The sequence below is a fragment of the Tamandua tetradactyla genome, chromosome 16, assembly GCF_023851605.1.
Source record: "Tamandua tetradactyla isolate mTamTet1 chromosome 16, mTamTet1.pri, whole genome shotgun sequence".
In the NCBI taxonomy this organism is placed as follows: domain Eukaryota; kingdom Metazoa; phylum Chordata; class Mammalia; order Pilosa; family Myrmecophagidae; genus Tamandua; species Tamandua tetradactyla.
In genome coordinates, this window is record NC_135342.1 from 51,072,722 (window position 1) to 51,096,641 (window position 23,920).

Consider the following 23,920-nt stretch of genomic DNA (forward strand, 5'->3'; position numbering starts at 1 on the left):
AGCAGAAATGAACCCAGCTGAGCTGGACGTTTTCCAGCTCTGCCAATACAGGAACCAAGAACTGCCCCCTTTGAAAGGAGAAGTGTATCCCGGTCATGGCCCCTGTCCCTGCCATGTGTGGCCCACCCATCCCTGTCCCAGGCGAATGCCCATTCTCTGAAAAGCCACAAACATTCCAAGACAGGACATTTCTGCAGAATTTGTCTCAAATCCTCTCAACTGTCCTGGACTAGGGAAGGACATCAGGGAGGGGACAGGAGGTGGGGCAAACCCCCCGCTGAGCTTAAATAGGTCATCTCCCCACTCAGCCTGATCCTGCCTCCCCTGCACAGAGGGAATCACAACTCAGAGACCCTCTCCCAGGCTCCTGGCACCATGATCCCCCTGCAGACGCTGCTTCTAACAGCCCTCATCCTGGGGACTTCTCTGCAACCCAGCGAGGCAGGTGAGAGCAGGGGGCAGGGGCGGGAAGGGCAGCCCCAGCGTCTGCATGACTCACACCCCCCTATCCCCACAGAGGAAGGTCCAGGAGCAATCGAATTTTATTATTATTATTTGGGAATTTGTACATTGACAGAAATATCATGCAGGAAATAGAGAGCAATAAGATTTTGAGGGAGGTGATCCAAAGAAAAATAATTAGTAAGGGTGCCCCCAGCACCCAGGGGTCAGCTTCCAGCAACAAATGGCTTGCAAGGTGCGTCCTGCAAAGGTGGGGCCAGTCACTGGGACACTGGCTTTACGGTGGAACGTGGACAATTCTGAACATGAGAATTATATATTATTACATATAATGAGCTTTATATAGAATGAAGGAAACAACATGAAGACAGGAGACTTGGTTCCCAGAGCATGTGCAAAAAGAGATTTTTATATTGAGTTGGGAAAGGAAAGTGAGATAAGTTTGCTACATTAGAAGCAAAGCTGGTAGCGCCTGCGTGGTTCCAAAACTGTCATCTTTGAAGGTTAGCGAAGAAGATGGTTGTCCTTTAAGTGGGCGGACGGTTTGCTCAGAGTAGACAGGGCTGAGGAACGGCCGGGTCCCGTCAGCTCTGCAGAGTTGGTCAAGCTTCTTAGAAGTCCCCCAGTGGGATGTTAGATAAACAGCACCTCCTTAGTTTGCCGGCTTCCAAGGGTTGGATGTGTTTTCTTGTGCAAAGATGAGGAAACTGAGGCCCAGGAAAGTGTCTTCCGACCTTGGGCCTCCATTTTACCATCTGTAAAATGGGGTAGCGACCACCCCTATCTCCAAGTGTGCTGTGGGGACGGCATGGCCCGCTGCAGGAAAAGGCTCTGCCCAGAGACTGACTCAGAGAGAACACGTGGGGATGGGGCTGCTGCTGGAGTGTGCGTGCGGACACACACCAGTGCACAGATGTGGACACACATACACACACCTACAATGACACACATGCACACACTTACACACAGACACCTCCACCAACTCCCCACACAAAAACACACTTAGATCCCCCGTCCCCCCAAACACACACACAACAGGACCCTCGGCAGCACACAGACCACACAGGGCCAGCACCCAAAGCCCCTCCCAGGCGCACACAGGCAGCCTGCCGGGCTTTCTTTTCCTGCAGCTCGAGGGACCAACGTGGGCCGGGAGTGCTGCTTCAAGTACTTCCAAGACGCCATCCCTGTGCGGAAGCTGGTGGGGTGGTCCGAGACCCCCGCGGAGTGTCCCCGGGCCGCCGTGGTGTGAGTCTGCCGGGGCTCTGCGAAGGGAGGAGGGGGCGGCCCTGGAGCTCCCCGCACAGCCCCGGGGAGCAGAGGAGCCCGCAGGGCCCTCCTAGCACGTGGCCATCGCCCTACTCCCCTGGGCAGTGCCCGCTCCCCAGGCCATGATCCCCAGGGGCCCCCAGGCCGGGAGGGCCCACCTCCTCACCCAGCTGGCCAGGACTGCTGTGGCCGCGCCCCTCGGGCCGGGGCCCCTCCCACGCCTCTAGTTCCCAGACTCCAGGGCCGGTCTGTGGGTGCAAGGAGGGGGTGCAGAGAAGCCTGGAGCCCTGGCTCCCTGGCAGAGATCCCTGGGGGATGGAGTATCACTGAGGACAGACCCTGGTGTCCCAGAGTTGTTCCCCCACCCCCACACCTGCGCCCTGTACGGCCTCAGGCAGCTTCCTCACCCCTCCGGGTCGCAGGCCTCTGGTGGGCTCAGGGCAGGGCTGGGCCCCCCCCTCATGTCCCTGGCGGCTCTGTCCCTCTGTGCAGGCTGAAGACCGCCCACGGCAGGTCCATCTGCTCAGACCCCAACAACCCGAGGGTGAAGAAGGCTCTCCAGTACCTGAAGAAACAGGTGAAGTCCCGGGGCTCCAGTCCCCGGGCTTCCTGATCCCCTCCTTGGCCCAGGAGAGGCTTGGCGAAGACACAGGAGCCACAGCGATGGAAACCCCGACCCCTTTTCTGAACTGTAGCAGCGAGCACAAAAGGACCCCAATTAAAGTCTTTCTCCCTCAACCGGGATCAGTGTATTCTCTGTCCTCACAACACAGGGCGCCCTCCCACCCCGGCCCTAGGAGAAAATCTGGTGTTGCCCTGTCCATGTCAGAAGGGGAAACTGAGGCTTAGAGGGGAACATGGCTGCTACAGGCCACACCAGCGGAGGGGCGGGGGGATGAACAGGGCAGGGGAGGGCAAGAGGCTGGCCCCTCCTCCCTCTGCCCCCCCCCCCCCCCCCCCCGCACAGGGACAGGGGGTTCTGGGAAGGGCCTTCTCTGCCACTGAAGTTCCCCAGGGTCCTCTCAGATCTACCTCTATTCTCAGCTGTAATCCCCTTGTCTGATGCAGAGCTGAGAACTGCTTCCCCTTACACATTTCATTCAATGTTTCCGGGTACCTTCCAAGTGCTGGGGAACCCCGTGGCCCAGGGGTTCCTGTAACCCCTCTTCCCACCTCTCAGTAACCCTCCCCCCGCCCCCTCGGTGGGGCCAGGCTGCACCTGTACCTGGCCCCGCTCCCAGCTCAAACACCTCCCCACTGCCATCTGAGCTCCCTCCTGCTGCAGCGTCACCTCCTGCTGGCCTCAGCCCTCACCCACCCCGGCCAGCCTGGTCCCCACAGTGCCCCGTGGCTCCTCCCGAGTCGATGCTGCCCATCACCCACACATGGCCCAAGCCCAGCCTCGGGGAAGCTTTTCTTGAGAACAGCTGCCCACCAATTCTCTCTTCTTCCCTGATTTCCTCCAGCTCTTAGGGAACTGCAGAGCTTGCAGGATTTTTCTCCCACTGATTCCCCTGTGTGTCGGTCCCAACTTTTCCATTAACTGGGAGCTCCGTGAGCGGGGATGGATGCTGATCCGCTGCCCACGTGCTCTGAAGGGAGGGGGCGGGTGCTGGACTTTCCTCCCCCAGGGCTGGAGCCATGGTGTGCAGGGGGGGAAACGGTCAGGGTCTTTGGATTCTAGTTCTCTCTCAATGTCCAGGATGCAATCCAGGGGCAGGGGCACTGAGTCCTTCTTCTAGGACTCTGTGACTCACACTATTTGCTGGGGGGGTGGGGGGTGGGGTGAGGGTGGCAGTTGCGGCTTAATTTGGGGGCAAAGTCTTGGTCTCTTACTCCCCCTTGTGGTCAGTTGCATCATTGCAGGCCAGATGAGAGTCCAAGCCCGCTTTTCATCAGTGCCAGGACTAAAACAAAACAGCAATAATTCTAAGTCTAATAATGGTGACAACCTGGCTTCTCTGTAACTCCGGGGTCTCCTTGGACCTGAGTGGACTCTTCCCTGCCCTGAGGCCGAGGAGAATCCCTTGAACAACTTGGTAGGGACAGCCTAGTCTGAATTCTTTGTGGAAAAATGTCCTCTGGATCCATGGGATGAGGGTAAGATGAGTGCAAGAGGACAGCAAACGGGCAAGTGCTGGGGCCCGGACCCCACACCTTGCAAGCTTAAGCTGGAAGGACCCTCAGCAGAAGTTTAATGCAGCTCATTGCCAATTTTTCTTAAAAGAAGCATAACCTTTTTTCCTAGTTATATCTTACTCAGGAACTATATTGTAAAGTCAGATAAATGGATCTGTTACTGAGGGCTGCATAAAAATAAATAAAACAAAATAGAATTACTACATCTGAGATATTTAAAATGGAGTTGGAAGGTCATTTTGGAGGTTACTCTTGGGCAAATCTCAGCCAGATATCAACAATGTTCCTCAAAACTTTAAGGACACCCGGACACCATAAACAAACCACAAGATAAAGAACTAAGTAACTATTAACCTGAAGGACACTTGGAGTTCCCCAGATAGCCACAAGCTTATCTAGTCTTCTCTTCCTTTAAAAACCCTTGCCAGGAAATGCCAAGACAGGACGCCGTTTGGGTTGTTGCCTGATTCTTAAACCTGAAAGAAATGGTTTTGTTGTCTTGCAGCTTAGTTTGTTACTTCTCCATGGACAACTATAAGGAGGTTGGGAGTTGCCAGAGGGCCCTAAAAGTAAGAGAGCAGGGGGTGTGCATAAAGGTCAGCCAGGACAGATAACAAATGGAGGACTCAGAGTCCAAGAGTTTAAAGGCAGAATCAGGAGTGCAAGACGGGCGGGACAAGATGCAGAAGACCAGCCACTGTGGTGACTTAGAGACTCCCTTGGGGCCACTCAGTGTCCTTCCCCTTGGAGGGACACTGTTCCCTCTTCCATTTCTGAAATCTAGTTTCTTTTCCAACCTTAGTTCATGCTGTCTCCTCCATGAAGCCCTCCTTGGTCTTCTTGGTTGCATTTGGTCCCCACTGTTTGCTCTGACCTCAATATAACATTTATCATACACTATCTCCTCCATTCTGGCTCTCTGCATGTTTGATTCACCTTATAAATTCATCGTGGCAGGTATTTGGGTCAGATGACTCAGTATCTGATTCATTTATAAGGGGAAAAAACGGTTTTGTGCATAACGGACGTTTGATTTATACATTCTCATCAACAAGCACCAGATGAACGTCACAGGTGGACTACGGGGGAAAGAGGAATTCCCGGGAGGAGCAGAGCCCTGTAACAGCTGGGCTATGTGCACATTCTTTAAAACGGTGGAAATGAGAATTGGGTGGTGTTTCAACCGCCCACTAGGGGACGCTCCAGCCCTACAGGAAAGATCTGAGGCTGCGAGCGCAGCCCTGACCTGACCACCCAGACCCTGGCCTCGCGCTGTCCTCAGTAGGGGTTCAGAACCCCGCATCCGATTGTGGCTGCTCGGGGCAGGGATGGCTGAAGCTGGCCGGGCTTTCCCCTGCGAGAGCAGAGGCAAGGAAACTGTCATCTCAACGCCCTGGGGTTAGCTGGATGCAGAGGAGGAAGGCAGAGCCGCCCCAGCCCCGCAGGGCCTCGTCCCGCACGCGTGCGGCGTGGGCAGCGCCAGGAGCACCGCGGGCTTTCGGTCGCTGTCCTGCTACCGGCTGGGCCTTGATGCCTCCGCTTCACCTTTCAGGTTTGTCTCTCAGTAAAAGGACGAAATGGGACCCTTCTCTCGGCTGCTTTAGCCCCAGTGGGGAGAACGGGGCTGAGTCCTCTGCCCTTCCTTCCGTCACATGGCCCGAAGGGGACAGTGTCTTACAAACCCTGCAGCTTCCCCATAATTGAAGGCCGCAAACTGGGTCCTCCCCAGACCTCCTCCAAAGCCAGGGAGCACCACAGGGGCGCCTTGCTGAGAAGTGAGCCCCAAAGCGCACGTTCAGTGGGACCCTCCTTACTGCAGAGAAATGGTATAAAGGCACGCGTGTGGGATGACATCACTTCCCGGGCACAGAAGGCCTGGGGTGGGGGTGGGGCTGAGGACTATGGGAGGATTCAGCTGCCTGGGGAGCACTTCCCGCATGCAGGCATTAGAGACATCGGAAGGAAAACACAGCGAAACGCTAACAGCTGTTAACCCCAGTCATATGTCATATTATTTCTGTGATTTTCTGTATTTGAAATTTTTCATAATTTTAAAGAATGATACGTACAAAAAGAGAAGGGAAGGAGGGAAGGAAGGAAGGAGGGAGGGAGGGAGGGAGAGAGAGAGAGAGAGAGAGAGAGAAGGGAAGGGGGAAGGGAGAGAGGACCCAGAGCACTTGGGAGCCAGCTCTAAACGTGTCCCCAGATTGGGGGCAGGGGCGAAGGCCTCCTGCCTGGTGTGGGCGGGGGTGAGGGTGGGGTAACAGGTCGGGCCACCAAGCTGACTACAGGGAAGACAACGGGAGGCAAACTTGGGGTGGCTAAGGGGGGTTCAGACCTGTACTGCCCTCTCCAAGCCTGCCACCTTGAGGAGGTAGCCATGGAAGCCAAGGACTTAACTGGATCCTTAGCAGAGGAAAATGCTAAGCAAAACCCGGAAGCTCTTCTAGATTCACTATTTCACTCCGTTACAAATAGCAACATTGTTTTATGATAAAGGAGTTTAAGACTAACCATGCCTTCTTTTCTTTCTTTTTTTTTTTTTTTCTGGTTCTATATTTAATTTGATTTTTGGGGGGGTTCTATATCCAATTTGATTTCAAGAATACTAAAGCAGGAAATGCTTTATATACATAAACACTTTCTTAAAAGTTTTTTACTGTTAAATATTACATACAAAGAAAAGAAAGAGAAAGCAATGATTTTCAAAGCACACTTCAACCAGTAGTTACAGAACAGATTTCAGTTTGCTATGGGTTACAACTCCACAGTTTTAGTTTTTTACTTCTAGCTGCTCTAAGAAACTGGAAACTAAAAGAAATATCAAGATAATGATTCAGCAATCATACTCATTTGTTAAACTCTATACCTTCTCTGTATAACTCCACCATCACCTTCGATCTTTCTCCCACTCTTTAGGGGTATATGGGCTCTGCCCATTGTAACTTTTTCATGTTGGAAGGTGCTGTCAATAATGTGGGATAGGGGGATGGAACTAGCTGATGTTCTGGAGAGGCTGGCCCCTCTGCATTTCAGGACTTATTATCTGGTCCAGAGACTTATCTGGAGGTTGTAGCTTTCTGGAAAGTTACCCTAGTGCGTGGAAGATTTGTGGGATATTATATAATGCCCTAGGTATTCTTTAGGATTGACAGGAATGGTTTTGCTTGGGGGTAGGCAAGTCATGGTAGGTAGCCATATCTAACTGAAGCTTGCGTCATAAACACTTTATATACATAAACTTATGTTTATATACGTAAGTTGTACTTGAAAGCTTTGCTAATTCAGGATATCTGGGATTCATACCTAACCAAAACTCGACCACTGAACTTATAATCAGGTGATATTCTGCACTGCTGTCTTCTTTCATTCAAAATACAGTTCATATTGCAGCATTACTGACATTTCCAAAATAACCCATGAAAGGAGAGCTGCCTTATGTGAGAACCACAGCCAAATGACATATACAAAACTATAAGATGTATATAATAATAGCCCCCAAATTATTAAATATCTTAACCCAAATACAGACAGGAAGGAAGATATACAGAGTGGAGATTTTAAGTGTATCTGAATCACCACGCGCATGTTTATGTGTGTATGCATGTATTTGGAGGTAAATTCTTATCAATGAAACCCTTTTGCACAATTCAGTGACGAGACTATATTCTGTGCACATTGATGACAAAGAATCATGGCACACCTTTACTAGCAGTTGCTTAGCTGTCTTCAAATGTTGGGTTGGATATTGTTTATCCGTATCCAACCTTCACATAGGTGTACACTGGATGTTATTTATCATTATCCACCCTTCATGTAACCCAATGCCTAGATTCTAAATGATGTTTAATAAATGCTTGTGGAACTGAATACATAACTCAGACAAGTTTGGAGGAAATAGTCAAGAGGCGGGACATACCCTTTCTTCACTTTTCCTTTGGCTGGCTCTTTGGACCATGCCTTCTTGAACAGTACAGCCTCTGCACGTGCTGGATGATGGGGACTCTAAATGAGAGCTAATAAAACTATTATTTTTACCAGTGAACCTTCTGAGTCACTTTTCCCTTCAATCTATACATCAACTCTTATTTCTGGAAAAGGTACTGAATTGTATATGTAAATTCTGATATATTATTTGTATTTTTTCTATCATGTGTCTGATCATTTTCTCACTGATCCCTTTTTTACTTATTTCCTTGCCATCCAGGTTAGTCTTCTTATTCCCGCCTTCTATGTCCCTGTTTTCAGCATTGTCTGGTCTTCCTAGTGGTATTTCCAATACCAATTTCATTTCTGAAGTGTTTTCTCTTCTTGTCTGAGGTTTGCCATTTCATGTTTTCATCTCTCTGTCTTATTAATCATTTCTTTGAGCTCTTGCATCTTTTATTTTATATGTTTGTATGATTTGTAGCAAAAACTTGGGTCACAGTATTCACCTGCTCTGTGGCAATGCTCTCCCTCTTTTATTATCAGTAGTAATCGTAGTATTTTGCAGTATCTTTATCTTGTGCTGGTCCCACTTTCCAGATTTGGAAAGAGATTTTAACTGGACCAGATATTTCCTGGAGGCTCATGTCAGAGCATAGGACTTTGCTCCAGGTAGGATGGAAATTCTCCTTCAGATTGAGGGTTTTATGAATGGATTTTTCTAGTTTTAAAAGAAAATCCCTTATAGACATAAAATAGTCTCTGTAAGGTATACAAACCAGTAACAAAATAAACACCTGTATACCCACCATCTCAGCTTAAGAAAAAGAAATTTCTGCTCCTTTGGAGTCTCATTTCCCCCTCCTTTGGCCATCCTGCCATCTCCCTCCAGAGACAACTAAGGTCCTAAACTTTGCTTATCATCCCTCCTGATTATCTTCAGATTGTCACATATGTGTGTGTGTGTAACATATATATTTATCCCTAAGAATATATTGGTGCATGTTTTTAACTTTATATAAATATTACATACACATACACGTGCACACACACATACACCTCTGGGACTTGCTTTTGTGGTTCTGCATTTTGTGAAATCCTTCCATTTTGACGTGCACAGCTATAGTTCATCATTTTTTGCTGTGACGTATTTCACCTTGTGACCACGTAATCCATTCTCTTGCTCATGGCCATTTTGGATTGTCTCCAGGTTCTTGCTATTACAAACAGTGCTGCTTTGAATATTTTTTTAATTTATTAATTTTTAAAAAATGTAACAACAAACACATTCTTAACATATGATCATTCCTTCTACATATATAATCAGTAATTCACAATATCATCACATAGTTGTATATTCATCATCATGATCATTTCTTAGAACATTTGCATCAACTCAGAAGAAATAAAAACAAAAAATTCATAAATACCATATCCCTTACCCCTCCCTTTCATTGATTACTAGCATTTCAATCTACTAAATTTATTTTAACATTTGTTCCCCCTATTATTTTTCTTCCATATGTTTTATTTGTCTGTCGATAAGGGAGATAAAAGGAGCATCAGACACAAGGTTTTCACAATCTGCTTTGAATATTTTTAACTTGTCTTCTGGTGTACGTGTACAAGAATTTATCCAGGGCAGTGGCTCTGCACCCTAGATGCCCTTTTGAATTACCTGGGAAAGCTTTGCAAAAATACTGATGCCCTAGGCCTCACTCCAAGACACTTAATTGATGTTTGGAAAAGAGGAGGCTGGGCATAGGTATTTTCTCGCCTGGTTTTAAGTTATCCAGATACAGGCAGAGTGGAAACTGACACTACAGACTGTATAGTGCACAGGACGTAAGTGCTGAACCACTCCCACTAATACGGCGAGGGGCTCCAGATGGGGCCATCTTCTTCAGTACCTGGTGCTGTTCACAGGCTTACACCTCCTCACTCGCAGCTGCGAGGCCCTTCGCCAAGCCTTTCTTCTGCCCAGCACGAGTGCTTCCTACACCTAAGGCTTCTCTGTGGGCTTCTCCTTTCAGCCCCAAGACCTGCCTGTACATTTGGAACCCACCGTCACAACCAGAGTATTTGTTTTGCAACTCAAGGTGTGCCCTCACCTTCAAGCAGGTTTGCACCTTCACTCATTCTCTTGGCTCCCTCCCACGTTCCAGCTCCAAAGCCTTCTTTTGGCACACTCCCAACTATTTTGTGGTTCTATTTTAGCTGTCTCCTAACCTTGGGAATGTGTGGCTTGTCTTTGCTGCCCATTCCATTTATTGCCTTAAGAGTGAATGAAGGAAACCCCAAATGCCTGCTGCCAGGTCCTAAGCGAAAGACCTAAGAAAGTTTAAAAAAACAAAACAAAACAATAATCAACTAAGTTTCCCAGCTCCATCTCAGGTCTATAGACGCGGAATGTCCAAGGGCAACACTGGGCACCAAGACTTTCAAAAGTTCTTAGGTGGTTCTGATGGTAGCAGGCCACCCTCTTGCTCTGTTTCCTCAAATGTAAATTGAAGTTTTATTCAGTGATATCTGAGATGCTTTCTGGCTCCAATACTGTGAACTTATAAAGACTAAAAGCTCTGCTCAGAAATGCTGTCTTCCAAAGTCACACGATGTGAGGACTAGCTGTCCCCTCCTATGTCCCCTTACTGGGCTGCTGACTGCCAGGCCCTATTTCTAGCAGGCTGGACCTGACTCTCAGATTGGCTGGCTTCCCTCTGAACCCCCAGGAGTGACAGAGCAACTGACAATGTGATACCGTTAGCCATGCTAATTGTGGCAGACAGGAGGCAATATCAATCTTTCCACCAGCTGCAGGTGGGACTCAGAACCATAAGGTCAGCCCTGGCTTGTGGCATTTGCCTACGACTCCACTAAACCCATACCAAGAAGCCCTTTGGCCCAGGATCTCTTGCTCCCAGTCCAGAGGTAGATACCTTTGTCCATCAGCAACTGCAGCAGACACAACCAACAGTGGTCTAGCAACTCAATAAAGAGTTGTTAAACCTAGACTGGGAGGATATATTTATTTTCTATCACTTTATATTAAACTACCACAAATTTAGTAGCTTAAAAAAAACATACATTTATCCTACCAGTTTCTGTGATCCAGCTTAGCTGCATCCTATGCTCAAGGTCTCTTAAGGCAGCAACCAGGGTGTTGGCTGGACTGTGTTCTCATCTGGAGCTGGGGTCCTCTTCCAAACTAACATAGTTATTGGTAAAATTCAGTTTATCGCAGCTGTAGGACAAACTGAGGTCCCAGTTTTCTTGTAACTGCCAACTGGGGCTGCTCTCAGGTCACTGTCCTGTGGCTCTCACTGACCCTCTTAAAACATGGGGATTCACTTAATGAAGGCCAGCCAGGGAAACTGTTCTTTTAAAGGGGCCAAATGTTCAATAAAGGGTTATTGAGTCAGGCCCACTCAGAATAATTTACCTTCTGGTTAATTTAAAGTCAACAGCTACAAAATCCCCTCACTTTTGCCATATAACATGACCTAACTGTGGTAATGGTACCTTATCATATTCACAGGACCTGCTTGGACTTACTATACAAGGGCATGGGTCATGGGACGCTAGAACTCTGCCCACCACAGAGTTTACTAGGATTTAACCACACCAATAACTAAATCCACTGGCAGAGGCCAAGATAAACAAAAGCAAACTTAAAAGAATCAAATCAGGTTTGAAGGACGGACACCAATGAACACTTTCATTTGCTGGTATATTTGGCAAGATCAATTCCAAGTCTGTGTGGGTAGGTGACATGGAGAACCAAAGAGCTCCTGCTCAGGGAGACTTAGTCCAGATTCTTTCCTGCTTCCCTCTCCATTCTCATCTCCCCGAACTCTTCTAAAGTAAATAGAGAGAGGTGCTATTCCACAAGCCTAGGACTGAGCACCTGGATAACACTGAGTCCCTCCAAAAAGAAAGTTTAGTGACCCAAGTTGGGTTAAGATAACTGTGTGCGTCTCTCTCTCTCTCTCACACACACACACACACATACACCCTCTCTCCACAACTGGCGGATAGAAATACACAAGTTTAATACTGTATAAGAACAGAAATGACAGCAGAACACAAATGCTATGCTATAAGGAAACAGTGTGGCTGGAGTGGAAGGGGCAGAGAGGCACTGCATATAATCACAGCAACCAATGAATTCCTTTGGTGTGCTCTTGAGGTCCTGAGACACTTAACTTATGTCACCAAGAACTGCATATTGAATCAGCCACCAACTCTGGAAGACAAGTAGGTAGCACTATTGCTGAGCCTAAAATATAGGCAAGTGCCTGGGATTTTGCCACAGTATTAATATTAATATTCAAGGATGTCTGGGCTCAAGAGTGTCATGGTCAGCATTTTAACCTCAGAGAGGGGCTCTTCAGGCACACTCCCTTTCCCTAACATAAGAAGAAACAGGTCCCCCCACTCAGGGTAACTGGGCCCCACTATACCTTGGTCTTTTGATACATAGCAGCACTATTCACCACTCTCCTTCCCACTCCCCCCGCCACTCCCAGCTTCACTCTATCTACTAAGGCCCCTCTCCTCACACAGATTTCAAACAGAGTGATCAAATCAACGGGATGAGAGGAATGACAGTGGTGGGATTCGAGGGGCGAGAAGCGACCAAGGAACAGAAGGGTCCAAGTTGGTCCCTCTTAGGCATCATGGAGATTGCTATTGCTCAGGAGAACCTTCTCCCCAGGTTTGAAAGCTGGCATCCCAAGGTAGGGGCAGCTGGCACAGCGGAAAGCATCGCCCAGGTAGCACTGTTGAGAGAGAAGAGGCAATCACACAGGGAAGGTGGGTATTAGCTTACCCCAGATATCTAGGCTAGAAGATAGAGCTTTCTAATTATATAACATGGCCACAGTGGCCTGAAGGAAAATGGTGGGGTGAATTTGAAGATCCAACAGGGACTGAAATACTAAGAATTTTAAAGATCACTGGCTTTATGAAAAACAACAGTCATGAGAACTTCCTAATGATGTCTTATTTCTATAGTCTAAGCACTTCAAATCATAGTCCAGAAAACAGCCAAATGGTGAAATATCAAGCCACACTAGGAAGTAGTAGACCCCAAATAAAAAAAGGACAAGACAGCCTCCCCCACAGACATACTAACCCACTCTCAGGAAAGAGCCTCCCCTCCTCGTTACCGCCTACTTGCGTGTTCTCACACTTCCGCTCATCATTAAACCATTTGGGCAGTAAGTTCCTTAGGGTCAGTGCTAGTCTTGATTAGTTTAGGATGAGACCCAATCAATCCACTGGGGACTCTGTAAAGGCTGAATGATGATCCAGATATTTACATTTCCACAAGCTGACTTGGGTTGGGAGCTCTTCTGTTCCCTTGACTTCTCTTTTTCCAGTTCTTCTGCAAGGCCACAAGTGCTGGAAGGAAAATCAGTAACTGATGAATGAGATTTGACTTCACCCAGAAACTCCAAATTCTTGACTTTTCGCTTTACATCAGGGTGTCATAACTCAGACACCTCCAGGGCCAGGTATGTAACATCAATGAACCAGGCCCTTTAGATACAATGAGAGTGACAAGAATGCAAACAGCTATGGGGGTGTGTCCTGTTTAGAGAGGGCAGCCACTATTCAGTTCAATCAGCCAATTATCATTGTGGAAAAAGCAGACCCCGTATTGCCACATTTTCCAAATTTAAGAACAGTCCACAAAATCTGGATTTTAACTTGAAATCTCCTGACTTGCAAGTGCTGGCAACTTTCACACAAAACAACAACAACAAAAAAAAACCACTGATGATTAAAACAGGAAGGAGGAAAGCTAACACAAGATAAAAGGGAAAGGAATCCTCAAGGGCCAGTGAAGGGAGACCCCTACACTGAGATGTCAACTCTACTCCAGACACAGAGCTACACATGCATACGAAAGCAAGTGACTCAAGAGACAGGCAGGTGAGAGAAGGCTGCCACCGTCAAGATTTCCGCTGCCTTCATACCTAGGGGCTCAGATCTCCCAATTAGCAATTTGTCTTCCACTCTTTTTTTTTAAAGCAGCTTTGAGACAGAATTCATATACAAGTTATCCATTTAAAGTGTGCAATTCAATGACTTTTAAAATAATCAGATATATGTAACTAGTACTAAACCAATTTTAGAACATTTTCATCACCTCAAAAAGAAATTCTAAATCCTTTTTCTATCACCCTCCTATCTCCCCATCCTCCATCCTCCAGCCCCAAGCAATCACTAATTTACTCTGTCTCTGGATTTTCATTTTGGATATTTCATATAAATGGGATCATACAATATATGGATTTTGCGATGGGCTTCTTTTGCTTAGCATATTTTCAAGGTTCATTCGTTCTGCAGCATGTATCAATATTTCAATCCTTATTATGGCTCAAAAATATTCCACTGCCTGGATAGAACATGTTTGTTTATCCAGTTTTCAGATGATAGACATTTAGGTTATTCCACATCTTAGGCTCTTTTAAAATATTACTACTATGATTATTTGTTTACCAGTTTTTGCATGGATATGTATTTTCATTTCTCTAGGGTACTGTCCTCCACTCTTCATCATGAAGACAATCAAGGTTTACCAGACATCTTAAGAAAGCTTCTAACATGGAAGTCAGAGACCAATGCAAAAGGAAAAAAGCAACTTGGAAGAATGGAGACTGTGCAGGGAGGGAAAAAAAACTGAAAAAAGAATCACTATGCTCAAGGGAAAAGAAGACACACCAATGAAATAAGAACAGGATGCTATAAAAAAGGAGAAAACACAATTTAAAAAAATTTTGCAGCACTTACGGACATGACTTTAGTTTATATTGAAAAGACGCATCAGGTACCTGGTACAACAGATCTTTATTGAGGCATGCTATCCCAAAATGACACCAAGGATAAAGAAGATTCTATACACTTCCAAAATTGGAAAAAAGGTTTTATAGAAAGAAAAGAAACAGAATGGTCTCAGATAACTCAACAGCATCACGGGAATTATGACGATAATAGAACTGCCTTCAAAATTAAGAAAATTATTTTCAATCTAGAGTTCTATATCCAAATTACCAATTTAAGAAGGCAGAAAAAAAGGCATTTTCAGACACAAAAAGTCTCATAAAAAAAGAAAACAATTTACCTCCCAGGTATCTTTTCTATAGAAACCATTAGAGGATTTGCTTTACCAAAGCAAAAGAGAAAACCAAGAAAGAAGATAACACAGGAAAGCTAACACAAGATAGAAGGAAAGGAATCCTCAAGGGACAGTGAACAGAGACCCCAAGATGTCAGTTCTGTGCCGACACAGATCCACACGTGCATACTAAAGCCAGTGACTTGAGAGACAGGCAGGTGAGAGAAGGTTGTACTCCCAAGATCCCTGCTGCCGTCATACCATCCTTTTATCCTGATGGCAGGTGAGCTGGCCCAGATTCTGTCCATGGCTTGTTTTGACCAACATGCTGATAATGCTCATCTCTGCTTTTCATGCCCTGGTATTCGATCAGCTGATGACACTCATTTCACCCCATAAACATTCTGCTTTGATCTATTCCTGACAGTAGACTATGGTGAGTTTAGAGCAGTCCATTCCCTCTGACCATATTTCTGTTGGTCAGAGGGAGCGACACCACACTACGACCCTGCCAGTTGTTCTACTTGTGGCATGCCTTTCATTTCCTAGAACTAACTCACGACTTTTCCTACTGACTTCTCCAGAAGGGGCTCTCATAGATTCTCAGAGAAGCAGAGACCAAACCATGACTCACTGACCCTGTTCACCTCCTCCTCCCCTGGGAGTCTTTATGCAACAATGGGAATACTGACCTTTCCTTATATAGTTAGGTGTAGGCTTACTACTCCGTTCTTTACAACCAAGTAACACAGTTTGACGATTCATACATAAGTGGGAAATCATGAGAAAAGCCAGTGAGTGATTAACATAAACTTAGGAGACTGGTGACTTCTTGTGGAGGCAGGAAAGGAGATGCAGGTGAGGAAGCACAAACAGGGACCATCTAGCCCTAGTAATATTTCTGTAATCAGTATATGGGTGTTCACAGCCAGCTCTGCTTACCCCAGCACTTACCAGTTCTTACAAGCCTTCCTCTTTTTCCCTTCTCCACATGGAGCAGCCCGCAGGGAAGCTGGATCTGGCTTCTTCAAATCTTCTGGATCTAACAGCTCATCTGAGTCAATGAGATCCTGGAGAGTGTTCAAAGCAAATTTAACAACACAGTTTTGTCTCTGCCAATGAAAAGCTAAAGTGCTCATCAGTTTCAATAGCAGACTTATCCCATCCAGCATAAAGAAGGCTTCTGCCCAGTCCTACAGCAGGTTGATCATCACCCTCACTCTGAGCACCACACTCAAAAGGCCAATGGCAAACTAACATATGTCCACAGAAGATGTGTCAGGATGGCGAGGGAATTAGAAACTAATTCACATGAGAAATAGTTATAAAACTGGCCTACAGCTACTGAGAATATGCATGTATAGGTATTGAAGGGAGGGAAAAGCAGGTAGGAAAAAAAAAGAAAAGTGTCATATCTAATTATATGAAGGTATCATATGAAAAAAGGAAACAATCATTTTCTATATAATTAGAGAAAAAAAGGCAAATAATTATGCATCCATTTGTGAAACTGTTTGTTCAATACGCAGATAATTTGTCTGCAAATCCTCTGAAAGGGCACAAGTCAATCTATATTGTGCACCACTCTAATCTCAATGTTTGTACAAATGAAAAACTTTACTAAGACAGAGCTGATTAAAGATGAAAAGTGCTGCTTTTCACATAAGTGGATGTTCAGTGAGTTGCCCAGACAAAGGGGCCAACAAAAATACTTTAGCTGATAAACTCTTTTCAGGTTAACAAATGCCCATGCCAGTCTTTACTCTATGACATGAAATGAGAACAACAAAACCTGTGGGGAAGAGATGTTAAAAAGAAATTTACAGTTCCACCAACATGAAGTTTCCATCTAAATAAAAAATGCCAGTAGCAGTACAGCTATGATGCTGGGCTTTAAACACTCTCAACATTAACAGGTCCAGGAAGCCCACTCCAAACTACACTTATTCATACCCAGTATGGGACCTGGAAAGAATGACCATGACACCCACTCACCATGCTCTCATCCTCCATGTCGTTGGCTGAAAGGGTCCAGAGCTTGGCAGCAGCAGGGTCCAAAGCAGGCTTCACTGACCAATAAAAGAAAAACTACTCTATAAAAACAGCCAGATTCAAACAAAGAGCCTCTGACTGAAAAACCATGCACAGAAGAAAACACACTGGACTAGGATTTAGAAGCCTTGGGTTTAAGGCCCAGGTCTGTGAATTACAAAAGGCATGACCTTGGGCCAAACACTATATGAGAGTAAAAGATGTTGTCACTTGTTAACCACTTGCTTTGTACCTGATACTGTATTAAACGTTTTTACATGCATGGACTAATTTAATCCTGCTAACAACCTTATGAGGTAAGTGTTTACTTCTTCTAATTTTACAGATGGAAAAACAGATTCAGAGAATCTAATCAATTGGCCATAAATACAAGACTGTCTGACTTCTAAGAAATGCTTTTAATCTCCACTCCAAATTGCTTTCTCCTCCATATCTTGATTTCTACCCCTATAACATGGGGTTAAATAGTACTTCTCACCAGTACTTTGAGGATTAATTGAGAAAAATATGTCAAAGACTTCATAAGCAGCAAAGCTTTATTTAGCCTTACACACACCTGTCATTTAAAGGCAAATGGGCTCTAGAGGTGATGGCAGACACACATGCTGCAGACCTCTCACCTCCTGATTCTCTGCCTAGGGGTCCTATCTTCTTGTAGGCCAGGAGAATGCAAGGAAGGGCCTGAGAGGGCTGAGACCACTGGATTCAGTCTGGGACAGATCCTCGACCAGGCCTTTGGGGCAAGTGCATCCTCTAGCCATCACAGACACAACTGAATGCTCAGACCTTCCACAGGGCAAACTGCTCAACAAAGTGGTTCCTGTTCCTATCTACTAGGGGACTACGATTTCAAAGGATTTCTTAAAGATTTAGACTGGATAGTCGAAACAACATGGTGTGAATGTACCAGAAATTATTTGTAAGATTTTGCATACCTCACAGCTAGGACAATTTTTCTTAATTCAGGTATTAAAACATAGTAATAGAAGCATGAGAATGGGAACAAAGGGGCTGGGGGAAGGTTGCAGCTATCCAGGCAGAAGAAATACTGTTTTATAAGTATTTTACGATTTCCTCAAAGTAAGAAAAGCTTACTTTACGAACATAGAAAGGGGGGGGGAAAGGACATATGGAACAAGACACCTTGTCTACTAGTGTCATACTGTGAGGTCCTCTGAGGATAACTGTACTTCTGGGCCTGAAAAGTCTTCATTAACCAAAGTATGTGACTAAGGCCTTTAGAATGAAGATACCTCAGAGTCCTCTGGTACAGAAAAAGGAGCTGAACAAGGTAATGTCTACACATTGTTTCAGTTCTGAATACGAATATGATCAGGATATTAGCACATCATGGATTCTTCTACTAGAAATAGCAGGAATTCAGGAAGGACTAACCAACCCTATGACTTAGCTCTCTAGTTCAATTTCTAATGTCTCTCCAGACCCATTTAAATAGAATAATTTTCCTAGGCCAGGCTTACCTGAAGGAGAAGACTTTGTGGCAATGGAAAGCTTAAGCTGACTAGAAGAACCCACTTCAAAGTCTGGTTTTTTGCCTGTGATCTGAACGGAAAGCAGGCTGTCACTTTGGTATCCCAGATGTTCTTGGACAGACTGCTTCTCCTCAGGGCTTAAGGATTCCTGCTCCAGCTAGAATTCAAGATGTCAAAAGGAATTAGTCCATATATTTTCTGTATAATATATATATACTTATATATTAAGTACATTAATGTATTAACATATAACATACATACTTATATGTTAAGTATAAGATAACTGACAGTAACTGTGCCTATGTGAAAGTATTATGTACCCCAGAAAAGCCATGTTTTAATCCTGACCTACTATTACGCAGACAGCTGTCTTTTAATCCTGATTCAACATTGTAGGTGGAAACTTTTGATTAGCTTATCTCTACTAAGACATGACATCACTAATTGTGTATGTGACCTTTCGATTAGCTGGGGATGTGACTCCACCCATTTAATTCACTGGAATCCTTTAAACAAGGAAACATTTTGGAGAGAGCCAGAAACAACAGATGCCTCAGATTCGACAGAGCCCAGAGCTGTAACAGATCCTGACACTTGGAGAACAGATGTTTTGAGATGCTTGGAGCCCAGCAGATGTCACCATGAGATGTTAAGCAAGCCAGAACCTGGAGAGAGCCAAGGAATGCCAAGATATGAAAGCCAGCCCTGGAGAAGCAAAGTGAGGAACTTCCACAGGAACAGAGGCTGAAGGCATGGGAGCCCAGGAGCAAGGGACTAGCAGAAGCCAGCCACGGGACTACCCAGCTGACAGAGGCATTCCTGACCCAATGGCCTTCCTTGAATTAAGGTATCTTTCCCTGGATGCCTTAGTTTGGACAATTTTATAGGCTTAGAACTGTAAACTTATAACTTATTAAATTCCCTTTTTAAAAGTCCTTCTAGTTCTGGTATATAGCATTCTGGCAGCTTGCAAATTAATACAGTAACAGACTATTTCACCTTACATTCAGTTTCTCACTGATCAGAATCCTAGAGTATAACTTTTGTCTACATGTTTACTTTGAGTTTACCCTTGGGAAAGTTTTAAAGTAGTTATCAAATATCTATCAGGTATAAGGCTAGTCACTGTGGGAGTTATAATGATTATGATTATCAAGATGATTCAATGTCCTATTGAACAGGATCAAAGCCTATAGTAGGGAAGCAGATGCACAATGAAGATAGGAGAAATTTATATCCTAAGAGGGAAAGAACTTTAGGGGAAGGGAAATGCTTTCTACATTCCTTGGGAAGAAGTAGCAGATGGTAAATTACAAATTGGTCCAATAAATCACAGTCCACATACAGCATATAATACTGTTGCATCATCAGTAAGAATGAAGAGAAATACTCTGAGATAAATGTAGAAAATATCTTGGGAAGGGGAAAAAGCCAGTGATGGATCAATGTATACATATGATCTTTTTTACATTAAAAAGAAGCATGTGGAGTTGACTTCCGGAGAAGATGGCGGCTTAGTAAGACGCGCGGGTCTTAGTTCCTCCTCCAGAACAGCTACTAGGGGAGTAGAAACGATACAGAACAGCTCCTGGAGCCACGACAGAGATCAAGAAGACAGCGTACCCCATTCTGGAACGGCTGACTGGCTGGGAGAACCCGCTCTGGTGAGATCGCCGAGGGGGGCGGGCTTCCCCGGGCCGGGGCGGCAGGCGGCCGGAGCCCCTCCCTCCCTCCTTCCTGGCTGGCTGGGAGAATTGGACAGGTGGTCCCCTCAAGCTGCGGCGGCTGGTGCCCCCCCCACGCGCGGCCCCCTGGACCAACTGGGAGAATTGGATCGGAGATCCCCACGCCACGGAGAACGGTGACCGGGGTCCCTTCCAAACATGTGGCTTCCCGGTCCGGCTGGGAACGGTGCACTCCCCCGGGCTGCAGCAGCTGGCGCCCTCGGCCATGCTTGGCGCCCCGAGCCAGCTAGAAGATTTGGACGGGCGCTCTCCCGGGCTGCGGCGGCCGGCGACCTTCCCCGTGTTTGGATCCCCGGGCCAGCTGGGAGATTCGGACTGGCACTCTTCCAAGCCACTTCAGCTGGCGAACCTTCCCCACGGCGAGAGTTTTCCAAAGTTAAAGGACCCACAGCACCTTTTTACTGGTGGGACCCACAGACAAACGAGTGCCATGAGCGCCACCTACTGGGCAGGATAAGAAAAACAGAACCCAGAGATGTCACAGAAAAATCTTTCAACCTGTTGGGTCCAACACCCAGGGAAATCTGACTAAATGCCCAGATGCCAGCAGAAGATAATGGATCACGCTCAGAAAATTAAAAATAATGGCCCAGTCAAAGGAACAAACCAATAGTTCAAATGAGATACAGGAGCTGAGACAACTAATGCTGAATATACGAACAGAAATGGAAAACCTCTTCAAAAACAAAATCGATAAATTGAGGGAGGACATGAAGAAGACATGGGCTGAACAAAAAGAAGAAATAGAAAAACTGAAAAAACAAATCACAGAACTTATGGAAGTGAAGGACAAAGTAGAAAAGATGGAAAAAACAATGGATACCTACAAGGATAGATTTAAAGAGACAGAAGATAGAATTAGTGATTTGGAGGATGGAACATCTGAATTCCAAAAACAAACAGAAATTATAGGGAAAAGAATGGAAAAATTTGAACAGGGGATCAGGGAACTGAAGGACAATATGAAGCGCACAAATATACGTGTTGTGGGTGTCCCAGAAGGAGAAGAGAAGGGAAAAGGAGGAGAAAAACTAATGGAAGAAATTATCACTGAAAATTTCCCAACTCTTATGAAAGACCTAAAATTACAGATCCAAGAAGTGCAGCGCACCCCAAAGAGAATAGACCCAAATAGGCGTTCTCCAAGACACTTACTAGTTAGAATGTCAGAGGTCAAAGAGAAAGAGAGGATCTTGAAAGCAGCAAGAGAAAAACAATCCATCACATACAAGGGAAACCCAATAAGACTATGTGTAGATTTCTCAGCAGAAACCATGGAAGCCAGAAGACAGTGGGATGATATATTTAAATTACTAAAAGAGAAAAACTGCCAACCAAGACTTCTATATCCAGCAAAATTGTCCTTCAAAAATGAGGGAGAAATTAAAACATTCTCAGACAAAAAGTCACTGAGAGAATTTGTGACCAAGAGACCAGCTCTGCAAGAAATACTAAAGGGAGCACTAGAGACAGATACGAAAAGACAGAAGAGAGAGGTATGGAGAAGAGTGTAGAAAGAAGGAAAATCAGATATGATGTACATAATACAAAAGGCAAAATGGTAGAGGAAAATATTATCCAAACAGTAATAACACTAAATGTTAATGGACTGAATTCCCCAATCAAAAGACATAGACTGGCAGAATGGATTAAAAAACAGGATCCTTCTATATGCTATCTACAGGAAACACATCTTAGACCCAAAGATAAACATAGGTTGAAAGTGAAAGGTTGGGAAAAGATATTTCATGCAAATAACAACCAGAAAAGAGCTGGAGTAGCTATACTAATATCCAACAAATTAGACTTCAAATGTAAAACAGTTAAAAGAGACAAAGAAGGACACTATCTACTAATAAAAGGATCAATTAAACAAGAAGACATAACAATCATAAATATTTATGCACTGAACCAGAATGCCCCAAAATACGTGAGGAATACACTGCAAACACTGAAAAGAGAAATAGACACATATACCATAATAGTTGGAGACTTCAATTCACCACTCTCATCAATGGACAGAACATCTAGACAGAGGATCAATAAAGAAATAGAGAATCTGAATATTACTATAAATGAGCTAGACTTAACAGACATTTATAGGACATTACATCCCACAACAGCAGGATACACCTTTTTCTCAAGTGCTCATGGATCATTCTCAAAGATAGACCATATGCTGGGTCACAAAGCAAGTCTTAACAAATTTAAAAAGATTGAAATCATACACAACACTTTCTCGGATCATAAAGGAATGAAGTTGGAAATCAACAATAGACGGAGTGCCAGAAAATTCACAAATATGTGGAGGCTCAACAACACACTCCTAAACAACGAGTGGGTCAAAGAAGAAATTGCAAGAGAAATTAGTAAATACCTCGAGGCAAATGAAAATGAAAACACAACATATCAAAACCTATGGGACGCAGCAAAGGCAGTGCTAAGAGGGAAATTTATTGCCCTAAATGCCTATATCAGAAAAGAAGAAAAGGCAAAAATTCAGGAATTAACTGTCCACTTGGAAGAACTGGAGAAAGAACAGCAAACTAACCCCAAAGCAAGCAAAAGGAAAGAAATAACAAAGATTAGAGCAGAAATAAATGAAATTGAAAACATGAAAACAATAGAGAAAATCAATAAGACCAGAAGTTGGTTCTATGAGAAAATCAATAAGATTGATGGGCCCTTAGCAAGACTGACAAAAAGAAGAGAGAGGATGCAAATAAATAAGATCAGAAATGGAAGAGGAGACATAACCACTGACCTCACAGAAATAAAGGAGGTAATAACAGGATACTATGAACAACTTTACGCTAATAAATACAACAATTTAGATGAAATGGATGGGTTCCTGGAAAGACATGAACAACCAACTTTGACTCAAGAAGAAATAGATGACCTCAACAAACCAATCACAAGTAAAGAAATTGAATCAGTCATTCAAAAGCTTCCTAAAAAGAAAAGTCCAGGACCAGACGGCTTCACATCTGAATTCTATCAAACATTCCAGAAAGAATTAGTACAACTCTCCTCAAACTCTTCAAAAAAATCGAAGTGGAGGGAAAACTACCTAATTCATTCTATGAAGCCAACATCACCCTCATACCAAAACCAGGCAAAGATATTACAAAAAAAGAAAACTACAGACCAATCTCTCTAATGAATATAGATGCAAAAATCCTCAATAAAATTCTAGCAAATCGTATCCAACAACACATTAAAAGAATTATACATCATGACCAAGTAGGATTCATCCCAGGTATGCAAGGATGGTTCAACCTAAGAAAATCAATTAATGTAATACACCATATCAACAAATCAAAACAGAAAAATCACATGATCATCTCAATTGATGCAGAGAAGGCATTTGACAAGATTCAACATCCTTTCCTGTTGAAAACGCTTCAAAAGATAGGAATACAAGGGAACTTCCTTAAAATGATAGAGGGAATATATGAAAAACCCACAGCTAATATCATCCTCAATGGGGAAAAACTGAAAACTTTCCCCCTAAGATCAGGAACAAGACAAGGATGTCCATTATCACCACTATTATTCAACATTGTGTTGGAGGTTCTAGCCAGAGCAATTAGACAAGAAAAAGAAATACAAGGCATCAAAATTGGAAAGGAAGAAGTAAAACTATCACTGTTTGCAGACGATATGATACTATACGTCGAAAACCCGGAAAAATCCACAACAAAACTACT

General features: G+C 44.6%; 2 protein-coding genes and 1 long non-coding RNA gene across 4 annotated transcripts in view; 2 read left to right on the forward strand and 1 right to left on the reverse strand.

Annotated features, from left to right (window-relative positions):
- Positions 1-295: 295 nt before the first annotated feature.
- Positions 296-2,462, forward strand: CCL17 (C-C motif chemokine ligand 17). Its single transcript, XM_077133639.1, has 3 exons — positions 296-445; positions 1,593-1,710; positions 2,224-2,462. Exons 1-3 carry the CDS (start codon positions 376-378, stop codon positions 2,342-2,344), a joined length of 309 nt encoding a protein of 102 aa, XP_076989754.1. The 5' UTR covers positions 296-375; the 3' UTR covers positions 2,345-2,462.
- A 2,637-nt stretch (positions 2,463-5,099) lies between these two features.
- On the forward strand, positions 5,100-21,209 carry LOC143659503 (uncharacterized). The gene is made up of 3 exons (XR_013163581.1): positions 5,100-5,422; positions 14,341-17,268; positions 18,934-21,209. It is a non-coding gene; the product is annotated as an uncharacterized LOC143659503 (long non-coding RNA).
- Positions 11,506-23,920, reverse strand: part of CIAPIN1 (cytokine induced apoptosis inhibitor 1) — a 40,686-nt gene continuing 28,271 nt past the window's right edge. For both annotated transcript variants that reach the window (XM_077132536.1, XM_077132537.1), the window contains exons 5-9: positions 18,454-18,622; positions 16,916-16,989; positions 15,875-15,990; positions 13,119-13,200; positions 11,506-12,575 (exon numbers count right to left, since the gene is read on the reverse strand). In XM_077132536.1, coding sequence (XP_076988651.1) covers positions 12,465-12,575; positions 13,119-13,200; positions 15,875-15,990; positions 16,916-16,989; positions 18,454-18,622 — 552 coding nt within the window. In that variant the 3' untranslated portion in view covers positions 11,506-12,464. The remainder of the gene's footprint in view (positions 12,576-13,118; positions 13,201-15,874; positions 15,991-16,915; positions 16,990-18,453; positions 18,623-23,920) is intronic.